Consider the following 13637-nt stretch of genomic DNA (forward strand, 5'->3'; position numbering starts at 1 on the left):
TCTATATTTACAGTAAATCATAAATTGTTAATGAGAGTATTATTTCAAATATATAAACTGCTGCCAATGCTTATTACCGTCTGTTTTGTGGTTGAAAATTTGATTTTTGCTTGTGATGCATGTAGAACTTGACATGGTGGCCAGATACACCTGCTTTTCCTATTTCTTCTCTAAATTTTTTGTGTTTAGCCACTTATTTATAATAGCACCTAGATTTTTGTTAAGATACAATAGACAATGCAACCTAATTTAGTCACTGTTGCTGTAGTTACATTGTCAGAAATATGCATTTTGGCACCAATCTTGTCAGCGTATTTTTACTACCCTTTATAGCTTGCCAGTCTTTTTGTGCACAGTCCAAAATGAACTTTGTTGCATAGCAGGAGTGCAGTGCACCCTTCATCTAAGCCCGATCAGAGATGAAATTTTCAATCCTTGTTCACCGCATTCTTTTTTCTTTTTATGGGAACATTTTGTCACCACCATTTATAATTTCAGTGACATTCCTGAATAGCCCCACTCCCATCACTTTGCTGGTACTTTCAACCTGCGTGGATGGGGCCACTTGCTCGAAATGTTATGTGACTCTATCTACAGCCCTTAGAATATGCTGTCTAGCTTCCTGACTGAGGGGGAATAGGTGGCACCGAGGGCAATGACTGCCATCAGCTCCTGCATAGAGGTGCTGCGACTAGAAATGTGCTAAAGGTTTTGTTGCATCTGCTGATTACATCAAAATTAGGATTTTGAATCTGCTTAGAAATTTAAAATGGGTGTTAAATATTGTCACCAGTTATACAATAGTTATAAGGGCCATTTGTTTAACCTACACCAGCTACACCAGTGTAGCAAATCTCCTATACCTACAGTAGATTTTTGCTGCACTGGTGTAGGTGGTGTAGGTTAAACAAATGACCCTATAGACTTTTCTATTTTCACAGTGGCCGGACAAACATGTTTGAAAATTTATTGTATTCTTGCAGTAAATCATTATATTTTAATGTTAAAAATATTTAAGTTATGAAATCTGCTTAGAATGTTTCATTAACATCTGGATGGTGGTTAAATTTTCAGAAGTTTCGTTGTTGCTGGTGATGCATGCAGATTCACTGAACATTGTTGTCAGAAATACAAGGTTTTCCAATATTTTTTTCAATAATATTGTTTTTTTTTTTGCCATTTATGTACTATAGTGCCTACAGTTAAGTTATGGTACTACAGTTGAAGCTCGATATAACGAAGTCCTACTTGCAGCTGAAAATTTCGTTATGTCGAGGTTCCCATGTTTCAGCTGTCAAAATAAAGTATAACTGGTTCGTGGAGCACTGCTAGTTGATGGGAACTTGTAAAACACTTATTGAGGAAATACGCAAGAAAATCTAGTAATAGTAGCAGCGCTAACAAGGGCACCGGATGTTTTTGCTATATCAGGCGCATAATGAGTGATAGCAAACACCGCAACGGCATCATTTTTCTCCGTGTGTGCATAGCAAAGAACGAGCGCAGTGCCTAGTACTCAAAGCCGCCACAAGATGTCACCACTGGTATCATCATCATCATCATTAATCATTTGCAGACGGTGACGCATCAATGGGGAAAAAATAGACAAATATGTTCGCATCGCTCACGCCGGCGCGGCTACCTTGGGCGTGGCTCGTTCTATCTGACGGTGGCATTGTGCTCGCGACGAAGCGCTTGGTGAACACTTATGTGACGGTTAAGTGAACGGTTTCTATCAGTACTTAATTACGTCGGTTTTCTTGCTCTGCACTTTATTTTATTCGATTTATGCTACCAGGGCACGTTTTTATTTTATTTTTATTTCACCGCTTGCCCGTTTTAACGGTACGGTCACACTAGCTCTATCAGTTTATCAACACTGGACTTTTTTTTTTTTTTTTCTACGAGGACATCGCACGCAAAAAAAAAAAAAACGGATGCTGCAAGAAAATTCGGTTTACTAACTCAATGGTCGTGCTATTCATGGAATTACGAGACTGTTTCATGAATGCAAAAAAAGTTTATTGGAACTTTGTGGAGTGCGTGCAGTCGATCCAGGTCATGTGGCAGCAAAGAACTCCGTCAACTTCAACTGACGCTTTTTAATAAGCGTCAGCGTTATAAGGCGCTCGTATGTAGACAGGGCTACCAAGGCCTGCTCATGTGAATGCACGCCCGCGTGCGCACGCAGAACATCCAGCGCATCCACGACTTGCGTCGGTGTAGGCACACTGCTCGCCACATGGGCGTCTTGGTCAGAGTCTTCATCCTCCATTTCCGTGTGGGTGACAGTCTGAATTATAGTGGCATCATCCAGTTCTTCGGTTATAAGAGCACAAGCGTCGCTGAAAACAGTCTTCAAGCGTCACTTCGCTGGGAGCACCACCCTGATCGCAGAGCAGCTGCTACGAGTCACCGACATCTGTGCTTGATGTAAATGGCATGCTTTTGTGGTCGTTGTCATTAGCTTCGCAACCCAGTTCTTGGTTTGAGTGCATGCTATTCTTGAAGCCCGCCTTTTTGAAGCAGTTCGCTATAATCTCACTGCTCGTCGACTCCCATGAACGCGATGAATACGTCGATTTTGGTCTCTCTTTTGAGCTCGATGTTCAGCAGCAGCCTTTCAATCACCCGCTTGCGGTACGAACACTTCACGCTGTTAATAATACCCTGGTCCAGTGGTTGTATCAGGGAGGTGCAATTTGCGGGAAAATATTCGAGCTCGACGTTGGTGAGCGCACAGTCTTGAACATGATGCGCAAAGCAGTTGTCCACAAGTAGGCAGATGCTTCTTTCCTGCTTGCGCATTTTGGATGTCCAAGTCCTTCAGCCATTTTGTGAACAAATCCCACGTCATCCACGCCTTCGTGTTTGACGTGTATTTCACCGGCATCGTTTTCTTGCCACTAAAGCAGCGCGGCTTCTCACTTGTTCCAATTACGAATGGCACGTGTTTATCGCGTGCCATTCATGTTGGCGCAGAAAGGAACAGTTAAACGCTGCTTACTGTGCTTGCCACCATGGCATTTTTCATTTCGTAGCGCCAATGTTTTATTTGGCAACAGCCGATAGAAAAATGCTGTCTTGTCGGCATTGTAAATGTCAAAATGCCCGGGACACGATCACGCAACCAGTCAGATGCTCCAATCTCGTTCGCCTCGGCCGACTCTCCGCTGGCCACCTTTCCAACAATGTTGTGCCTCTCCTTAAGGGGGGAGGCTACCCTTGAAAACCAACTTCTTTATTTCTTGAGGTATTTGAATGAAATTTTCAGGGTATGCTCATAGTACACATATTTCAAGAACTACCAAGTTTCATGGAGCTGGGCTCATCGGTTCTCAAGTTAGAGGAGTATATCAAGATAGTTTACATAGGTCCCTAGGGGCGGGCCTGGAGAATTTGCAAAATGTGCTAGCAGTGTGAAATTTGTTATGGTCATTCTTGGATAGTTTCCCCAGGGCAAGACAATTCCCTTTTTCCAAATTTCCTCTCTGAAAAATTTTAGTACAGCCCCAAATTTAGTGTTCAAATTTACACCTGACTTAACGATATTTTAATTGACTGCCCCTAATTACACATGAAATATTTTGAAAAAAACGAATTGTCTTGCCCTCAGAATTTTACTTAGGTATATAATAAAAAAAACCTCATGAAAATCCAATGAGCGGTTCTTGAGCTATGACTTTCCCTAGCAGCCACACCGTGCAAAAAATTGATTGAGAAAACGGCTCTCAAAGGTTGAGAAAACAATAACTTTTTTGTTTCTCAAGTTATCATGATGAAATTTTCAAGACAGGCTCATGACATTAACAAATGAAAAACCACCAAGTTTCATAGAATTGTGCATGCTAGTTCTCAAGTTACAGAAGCATATCAAACTGGTTCGAATAGGTCCTTTATATCAAGCCTGGAGAAATTGTGAAAGGCACTGGCATTGTGCAATTTGTCATGCTGATTCCTAGATAGGTTCCTCAGGGCAAGACAAAGCCCTTTTTCTAAATTTTCTTGCTGAAAAATAGCATAGAATTGGAATTTTTGTTATCAATTAGACCTATGTTGATCAACCAAATTAATTATGACAAATTCCAGACATAATATTTAATACATGGGCTTGCCTTGCCCTCAAAAATTTATTCAGGTACAGTCGAGCCCACTTATAATGGCCCCACTTAAGACGAACGCTTGCAATTATCACGAATAAAATATACATTAGGGCTATGGCTCTCCATCGATCTCGGCTACAGCGAACATCTGTGCGACTAGCCGATCGGCTACAGCGAATGCCTTGGTGCCGCGGACCACTTTCCACATGCTGAGATCCGTCGATCCTGAGCTCTGCAAGCCGCGACAATCGGCATTCCAGATTCCCCCGCGGCATTTCACCCTAGCATGATGGGCGGCGCAGACGCAGCAAGCGGTTTCCCGGTTTATCTATCGCGGCATCTCGCTGGAGGAACGAGGAGCGGCCCAAATGCGACAAGTGACTTCCCGGGCTATCTTCCGCGGCATAAGCGCCGAAACGAAGAAAAAAAATAAAAGCTAGCCAAGTCTGCACTGAATGCATGTCGCACCTCGAGGCATCGTGAGCGACCACGCAACGTTTAACATGTTGCACGAAACCGTTCAGAGGGCACGACGAGAGATCGTAAATCCGGCGATCACAAAAATGGCGAAAGGCGAACAGAACGTACGAAGTACAGTCGAAACTCGCAATAACGAAATCGCCGGGGACAGCAAAAAAATTCGCTTTCGCGAGAATTTCGTTGCCGCGAAAATGAGACAGAAAAGATAGAAAACAGCCCGCAAAAAGAAAATTTATTGCCAAAAGTCAGTTAGCTTAGTTTGCCGAGCCTTGCCTTGCAGCAACTTCATGGTTCTATTCTCACACTGCAAGAAGTGATCCATTGCCACGTCGTCGTCGTGTGCGCCTAAGAACGACCGGATCGTGTCAAAGGCGTCCAACACATTCCTCGGGTTCGGGTTTACCGTCTCTCCATGTTGTGGACCTTGGTCCTCGGTGTCGTCAGTTTCGCACACGCTGCTGATGATAGCCTCATCGGTCATTTCTTCATGGACAACTACGTCGTCATCAGCGCGAACAAAATTATCAACACTGAGGCCATCTGGAACAACATAGGTGTCGACAGCACAAAGTGCACCCCATGCGTTGGCCAGCGATTGTGGCACTGCACTGGCAGCAGTCATCGTGAAGTGTCTCTTCAAGCACGCTTTCATTTGGCGATTCGTCCACGCATGATGTCTGCTGGGTGGGGGCGAAGCCCGCATGCTTGAAACAGTGCTCAATCACGGTCGGAGGCGTCGCAAGCCATGCAGCGGCCAGCATCTCAAGCGCCATGAACAAGTCCACGTGATGGCAGCAATGATGGCAGCCTTCTCTTGCAGAGACAAAAATCTTCGTTTTTTGGCTGGCGGAGACATCTCAAACACAAACGTGCGGACTGCTGCTCATACACACCGCCACCACACACAACGAACACATGTGCACCACTCGCAGGCCTAAAAGTGCAGCGCTGATGATCTAGTGTCGCCCCCTGATGGTGTCGCTGCGAGGCTGCCTTCCCTGAACATAGCCTCCGAGATAAACAACCACGCGGAACCGATCACAGAGGACACGCGCTGTGCCGGTATGGTGGCTAGCACCGGCTCAAGGTGGCTAAAGTTTTTAAAGTTGTTCCGGCTGCAAGGTTGCCAGGCGCCAATGCTCTCGCTGTAGCCACGGAAGTGCGCTATTGCAGTTTGCTCAATTTGAATGCTTTTTTGACGCTGTTATTCATAATATGGGAGACAGTATGCGGACCGATGCTGCAGCAAATTTCGTTATCGTGGGATTGCGGTACAAAAATGTTTCGTTACCGAGAGATACGAAATACATTGGCCTCTATGGGCATTTGCCGGGATCTCGGAAATATTTCGTTGCGGCGAGAATTTCGTATTCTCGAGATTTCGCTATCGCGGGTTTCGACTGTACAAAGACAGCCAACAACGACAGCAAACAAAGAGCCGTAGCAGACGACGCGGGGAGGCGGAGACCGACACGTCAGCGGCCGCAGCAGCCAATAGTAGGCGCCCGGTCCCCCGCGTTCTCGCGGAGCGCGCGCTTTGACCAATCGCAGCCTTGAATTCGAGCGCGGGAAACTTGAAAGCCGCCACGAGGCTCTCAATCGGTAGCAAGCCACGACTTGACCGCGCCGCCGTCGCCGAGGGTGGCAGAAGAAAGCGCAAGAATTCACAAACAAAACAAGACCAAGATGGCGGCGCTCAGTTCGGCGGGAGAGGAATGGTGGGCGCGCGAATTTGGGAATTTTCGGTGCTTGCTCGCTGCTCCGCGGCTGCCGCCGCTTGTTATATAATTAATTTCGAGTATTTCTACGGCAAGTTGGGCATTGATAATTACAGAAATGGTAGTTTATAAAACATACTACTGGAATATATAATCTTCCAAAAATCGACTTTTTTGGGATTTTTCGGTTTTCAAAGGTTGCGTCCCCCCTTAAATCGTTGGAGCCACCCGCTGCTGGCTTTGAAGTCGTCGCACCCAAGAATGCAAGTGAAGTTCAGGGCCTTCTGTTGTAGAATGGCCCCGCTCAACGGCATGTTTTTGGCACGCATATCCAAGAACCACGTGAAGAGGGCCTTTTCTATGTCGGCGTAGCTTGCCTCCTTTAATCTTTTCCGCTGCAGACCCGAGCCACCCGCACTAACGGCAGTCATAATGCTGTCCTTCAATTTAAGAATCGTAGACAGTGAACCCTGCGAAAGTCCATACCTTTCGGCAACAGTCTTCTTTTCGCCATTCATTACTTCAGTGATGATCTTGGCTTTCATGTCCATAGACAAAACTTTTCTCTTGCGAGGAGCACTCATCTTGGACACAAAACTCACTGCACGGTGAATGGAGCCAAGTCAAAGAAATGCTGTTGCTGTTCGTAGGCCTAAGTCGAGCTCAACAACGCGACGCTCTTTGTCAGCCTCCTCAGGCCTCACGTACACGTATTTCCGATTTGCACTTTCACGTTCCGAGTCTCCAAGTGGCCAGTGGCGTCATGACGTGACGCGTCTTGAAACTTCCGTGCCGCGGGTTTTGCATGCGTACGACAGATCGCGCGGCTGTACGTTCTCGCAGATTCCCAGACTGCCGGCAAAATTGGCACGTAAAAGGGCAAATACAAAATGCGTTTTGTCTCGGCTAAACTTTTATCTCTCATTCGATTATGAAAGTCGCTCCTGGCACATGCATGCGATGCGCAAGGACTTAGTTACATCGAAAGTGCGGTACAAAATTACTTTGGTAAATCGCGAAAAAAAAATACATGGTTTTCAGAAGCATCGCCAAAGATCTTTGGCGATGCTTCTTTCCTCCTTTGTCTGCTTCCTTGATTAAGGCGACTTTTCTCTCCAGCGTCAGAGATTTGCACTGCTTAGGGCAGGACATCGTCATCCGTTGCGGACACCACATACACAACAAAAATAAAGTCAACGCTTCATGCACATAGCGCGATGAAACCACACAATCACTAACTGGTATGCACGTGCGAAGGACAGCTGACCGAACCACGCCGAACCGACTGCTCGATAAGACCCATCAGCCCCCGCGCGTGAGCGGTGCTCACGTGACTGCTCCCAAGGCGCGGCTGCGTCCACGGTAATTTTGTATTCGCTCTTCGAACGTGGCCGCGTTAGGCACTTAGTATAGAAACAAAGTGCTCGCTTGGAGCCCGTATCACATTTCGGTAATGACCTTTACCTTCGGTCCTTCCGGTAAAAATTTCTAGATATCCGCATTACGGCCGAAAAATGCTTCGAAAACGGGAGCTAATACATAGCACCTATGGGAGGTGAAGGCACGGCATGGAAAAAAGTTCGAGTTAGCCGATTTTTCGAGATATGCGAGCTCGTGTTAACGAGGGTTTACTGTTTAATGCTTCAGTTTTGAGTGAAAAAAGAAAATATGGTCTGTTTCAGTAAATATATTTATATATAACTAGCACCTATGTGAAGTTTTCTTTTTCCTACCTAATGATGCAAGTTGCTAATTATTTACACTTGAATGGGTTTGATAGGCTAAGATGTGGCAATAGATAAAAAGAAATGTTGTCCTATGTTAAGAGGGGCTGCAGTTCCTTGTGATCACAACCTCGACCGTACATGTTGATCAGGTTCATAATGAGTGTTGAAGTAGTGAAGACTATTTGGGCGCAGCCACATTTCTAGGACTACTTATTTTTCAATCGGCACCAAAGTTTCAGAGCCGGACTGGCAGGGTTGCGGGGTGTAAATTTCTCTCCTGCTGCTGGATAGGTAGCTATAACTCACATTAAAAAGCTCATGAACCACCACCTTTTCTGCAATATTGTGGCTTCCTACAATACAGTTAAGCCTTGTCATAACTAACACAGATATAGCGAATTGCCAACTTTAGCGAAGGAAATAAGAACTTATGTTGGACAAGCTTCATTTCAGTGACATTTAATCTTTTATAATGAAATTGAAAACGACTTATTCACTGTGTTATCTCCTATTTTGATGAATTATTTCGTTGAACAAGGCTTGAATCTAGAAAGGTACCATAAAAAAAAAAATAGAATGTGAAAGACAGTTTGCACTCTTTTTTTGTTTCATTTGAAAAAGCTGCAGAAGTTTGCAGCATCCGACGCAAAAATTGCGCGTCTGACTGGTTGCGCCATCTATGACGAAAATGTGCAAGCAAACTCTGAGGGTGCAGCTGTATGAGACTACGAATAGTGGCACATCTTGTCCATATATTATCATTGTCATAAAGAAAAGCGAGCATAGCATTCCTTTTGCCCTGCGAACCTGGAGAAAACGTGGCATTGATTGAGTCTCTCAGGTATCTTGCTTGAAGATTTTGTTTCGACCAATTAAAACTTGGCCGTGGCATCCGAGCAGCTGACAGGTAACGAAATTGTAGGTTGTGTCGTGTTGCTCAAGGAAGACAGCAGCAGCGACAGCAAACGTGGCGAACCGCCAACAAGTAGTGCGGATGCCGCCGACATTGTCAGGAGGATTTGAAGCTATTCAGGGAAACTTCTGGTGGCTAAAATTACGGAGGTAGAAAGGGCTCTCGTGTGCAAACACTGGAAAATTTCATCCCTAATGCTGTGAAATGCCATGAGATGATCACTTCCTTCAAACAAATGAGAATGTAGACCTGTTTTGCCAAATGAACTTTTTTGATTTAGTTTGACCTTCCTATGATTTTTTTTGAAGGGCCACAAAAAAATAGGTATCAATTATCACTCTAATAGTGAATTTGAGGTCTTGAATAGTGCGTTTTGGTATCAGATTTTTGCACAAGCCCAATTGCCATTGTTAGTGCAGATTTTTATGTTGACTGTTACAACGAACATCAGATATAAGAAACTAATTTATTGACCTGATGCTAGTTCGCAATAATGGGGTCCGCCGTATATGTTATAAAATTGGCAGTTGTTTCATTTCCAACCTGCATAGGGGTAACTTACCTTGCATGAAATATGCTTGGCAGGTGTAACACTTACATGGGTGCACATAGGTACACTTTTTAAGGCAGAAGCCTTTATTGCCTCATCGTTGTCGTCAGCAAAAGTGTCGCGCTTTTACGGCAGCTCTGATTGGTCGAGACGGGATGACGTCATGGAGGTCTCAACCAATCGCAGAGCACTGCTACAGTATGCGCAAATCGTGCCTTATATGGCCATATGCCAATCAATGATGAATTGGTAATTATTACTAATTAGTTAATCAAATACTAATTGAAAACAATGACTGTATAATTAATTAATTCTGAATTACTAATTACTACTAATTAATAAGTAATTACTAATTCGAGACAGTTTCATAATTAATTGCTAATTAATGTCGTGCACGTAGTAAAATCAACCACACAACAGTAAGCGTAGAACAACTGCGAAGATACAAGGAGCGCGATCTCGTCGCTGCCAAACAAAATTCACTGAATAAATGCACTCGCAGAATATGAAACAGTAGTCGCTCGCTTTACTCGTAGCAGCATTCATCGCTACATGCTCAACAGTCGTGTAGCAGAATGCAGGACTCAGGCTTCCGTCATTCATCACTTTAGTCGCCAAAGTGTCCTAAAATTTTTCTTGTTTTATCCAAGATCACATCGTTAAAAGGCAAAATATTCCATTGAACTACATTTGAGCTCTTATATTTGGTGGTCTCATTTAGTGGGCAGCACCTTTTGACTGCCTGGTGGTCAGTGGACGCTGGTTTGTGTTGCGCTCGATAGCAGTTTTTGTTGCTTGTCACCTGTTTGCAGGTGTTTGTGCCCACCATCGTATCGTGGCAAGCACTGTGAAGAAGTAAAGCCATGTGTCCTGAACAGCTGCCCCAACAACAGCACTTGCCAGGACTTGGAGCAGGGGTTCGAGTGTGAGTTTTGTGTTCTAAGTGCAGTGATTATGTGACGGTTGTGTTCTTTGCCTTACTTCATTGTTGTGTGTGATTGTTGCTGGCATCAACTGTGTGGTGCAGTCTAGAGCACTGCACGGGCCATAGTTTCTTCCTAGAAAGGAAACTGACAGTCCTGCACTTCATTTTCGATGCCCAAGGCATGCTGGGAAAGCAAATCTTTGGATGTGGCTTGTTCATTGTCGTTGTTCTAAGCATTAGATTTTTTGGTTCTTCACTTTAGTTTTCATCTATGTTTTGTGCACTTTGACTCCATGTGATTATCTAGAAATGCATGCAGTTCATTTGAGATCCGACACATCCAAAGAGTGCAGTGGCTGCTCTGCAATGAGCACAGTCACTGTAAAGAATGCGCGAGTACATGAACTTTGCTTTTGTGTAGTAAAATCTGTAGGTATAATCTGCTTTCACTGTAGAGAGCATCAATCATGTCATGTGAAGTCTCATATGAGCTTACCTGCCTTTGTTGCGTTTCTGGCGGTACGATCGAGGAACGGAAACAATTTTTGGTTCTCTTTGGTGCATGCTTCCGTGACATAACTTTACATGGTTTACATTATAAATTATCATAGCTGTTTGAAAACTTCAAGTTGTCTCATTTGTGAAAACAGTGCACATGTTCTGCATATCAGTCGACGCAGCGAACAGAAATTAAACAGCCTTTGCCAGTTCACTTTTTCTTATTGTGTATGTGCACTAGCATGCCGTTGCAATGAAGAAGAGATTTATCAGCTGCTCTGGATGATGCAGATATCTCTGTGGTCTTGTAAACAGCTATCTGTGTCATTCATTTTGGCCCAAGCCGAAAAGCTGGGTTATGTGGCATGAGCCCTGAATAGCAGATGACACGAATGAAATATTTCAACTTTTTTACAATGCCAAAGCAGACGTAGCTAAATTGTGCTACTGTTTTCTGGGCATTAACAAATTTTTTTGAAAGAATATTTGGTGTAAAAAGTGTGCAAAAAAAATTAGGGGCATGCGAATACTCGAATAACCGAAGACTAATCGAATGACAAGTTCTTGAATTATGTGGTTCACGAAACAAATGCCTAGTATTCAGATGGGTGAATATTTGATATATTTTGTGACAGGCTTAATGCTGGTACAGGAAAGATGAGATACAGTAAAAACTTGTGATTCAACCCCGTGTAATTTGGAAATGTGGATAATTTGAACAAGGAATGCGGCCCCGTCCGATACCCTTATAAATCTGTAGTGTCAGAGACTCGATAATTTGGATAGGGGCCCCATCGAGACGCGACCCACTAAACCAGCGATTGTCCATGTAGACCTTCGTGAACATGAATTGTTTAGAATAGTGGTGCCTGCGCATATCAGGCGTGAGCTATGTAGCAAGCGTAACAGCAATCGCAATTCCCACATCCCGTCCGTGCAGTCACAATTCTGGTTGATACTTATAATAGTGTGCGCAAAGCAAAGCACTTGATTGTCATTCTATGCAATGCACAAAAAGGTTCTAAATTCAAGCTACTTGGTGTTCAATTTAAGATTTATTATATTTGGCATTTACACACTGCAACAAAAAGTTGAATTGGGTATATATGGTGACATGAAAAGAAAGGCCTCTCACCTTGGGCAATTTTGGCACTTTTTTGTATGTATACAGTCAAATTTCGATAATAACGAATCCTATGGGACCGCAAAATATTGTTCGCTATTTTCAAATATCATAGTAGTGAAAACCTATGCATGAAAATAACGTATTGTCAGTAGGCACCTGTGTAGACAAACAAAACCTCAAATAACAATGCTGCACTAACTCTAAAACCTGATTTATTTGAAGAAATCAATTATTTTCTTCTGCCACGTGCAGCAAACATGACCACACACTACATTACACCACTACAGTGCACACACCTTCCACTTTGCACAACACCTCATCTGGTGCGTGATGTGCAAAAAAACATTAGAGTTCGATATGCCCTCATCTTCAGCGCTTCCTGAAGTTTGAAAATCTTGTCTCGGTCTTTCAAAATGATTGCGGCGGTCATTGGGGCAATGCTAGCTGCCTGCAGAGGCCGATTCGTTTTTTTCCCTGAATTGGTTTCTTGCAGTGATAGCTGTGTTCTTGTCTTCGCACTTCACTGGCTGCAGTCATCTTCAGACCTCGCACAAACTTCGCAGTAAGATAATGCGCGACAAAAAAAAAAAAAAAGCAGTCCCGCACGCATGAATCATACAAACGGCAGACTGGCAAATGACACACAACACAGGAAAAAAAAAAAATAACAAGAAAAAAGTCAGGCTGCTAGATCTAGGCCTGCTGGCTACTGTATAATAAACCAGAGCTTTATGGTGGCGCTGGGAGCTGGCACGAGATATGTTGATGATGATAGCTACATCCCACGGACCATGCACACAGAAATGGCAGTTTCTTTTTCATGCGAGAGTTGCGAGCTGCAGCGCTGTTTTAGCCGAATTCGTAATACTAATGTTCCTAGTGTATGGAAGAAAAATTAAATATGTACATTATTCTGAAATATACACTATTTTGAAATTCGTAATTCTGAAATAGTTCTACATTGAAAACATATGAAACCTGCTGGGGATTCTTAAAAAATTTGTTAATGTGTTCGTAGTAGCAAGATTTCACAGTACCTGCTTTTCTGTTCATTTCTAGCAATGTACAATATTTTGCTTTAGGGGGGAGGCTACCCTTGAGCACCAACTTTTTATTTCTTAAGATATTTGAATTAAATTTTGAGGGTATGCTCATAGTACACACATTTGAAGAACTACCTAGTGTCATGGAGCTGGGCTCATCGGTTCTCAAGTTAGAGGAGCATATCAAGATAGTTTACATAGGTCCCTAGGGGCAGGCCTGGAGAATTTGCAAAATGTGCTAGCAGTGTGAAATTTATTATGGTCATTCCTGGATAGTTTCCCCAGGGCAAGACAATTCCCCTTTTCCAAATTTCCTCTCTGAAAAGTTTTAGTACAGCCCCAAATTTAGTGTTAAAATTTACACCTGACTTAACGATATTTTAATTGACTGCCCCTAATTACACATGAAATATTTTGAAAAAAAAAAAAAACAAATTGTCTTGCCCTCAGAAATTTACTTAGGTATGTAGCAAAAATACCTCATGAAAATCCAATAAGCGGTTCTTCAGATATGACTTTCCCTAGCAGCCACACCTTGCAAAAAATTGATTCTG

General features: G+C 43.4%; 1 protein-coding gene across 1 annotated transcript in view; it reads left to right on the top strand.

Annotated features, from left to right (window-relative positions):
• Positions 1 to 13637, top strand: part of LOC146184876 (protein crumbs-like) — a 267601-nt gene that overhangs the window by 210749 nt on the left and 43215 nt on the right. Inside the window, exon 20 of the mRNA XM_084609522.1 lies at positions 10304 to 10416. Within this exon, the coding sequence (XP_084465648.1) occupies positions 10304 to 10416 (113 nt within the window). The remainder of the gene's footprint in view (positions 1 to 10303; positions 10417 to 13637) is intronic.

The sequence above is a fragment of the Amblyomma maculatum genome, chromosome 7 (genome assembly GCF_055883805.1).
Source record: "Amblyomma maculatum isolate TAMU_Amacu chromosome 7, ASM5588380v1, whole genome shotgun sequence".
NCBI lineage: Eukaryota > Metazoa > Arthropoda > Arachnida > Ixodida > Ixodidae > Amblyomma > Amblyomma maculatum.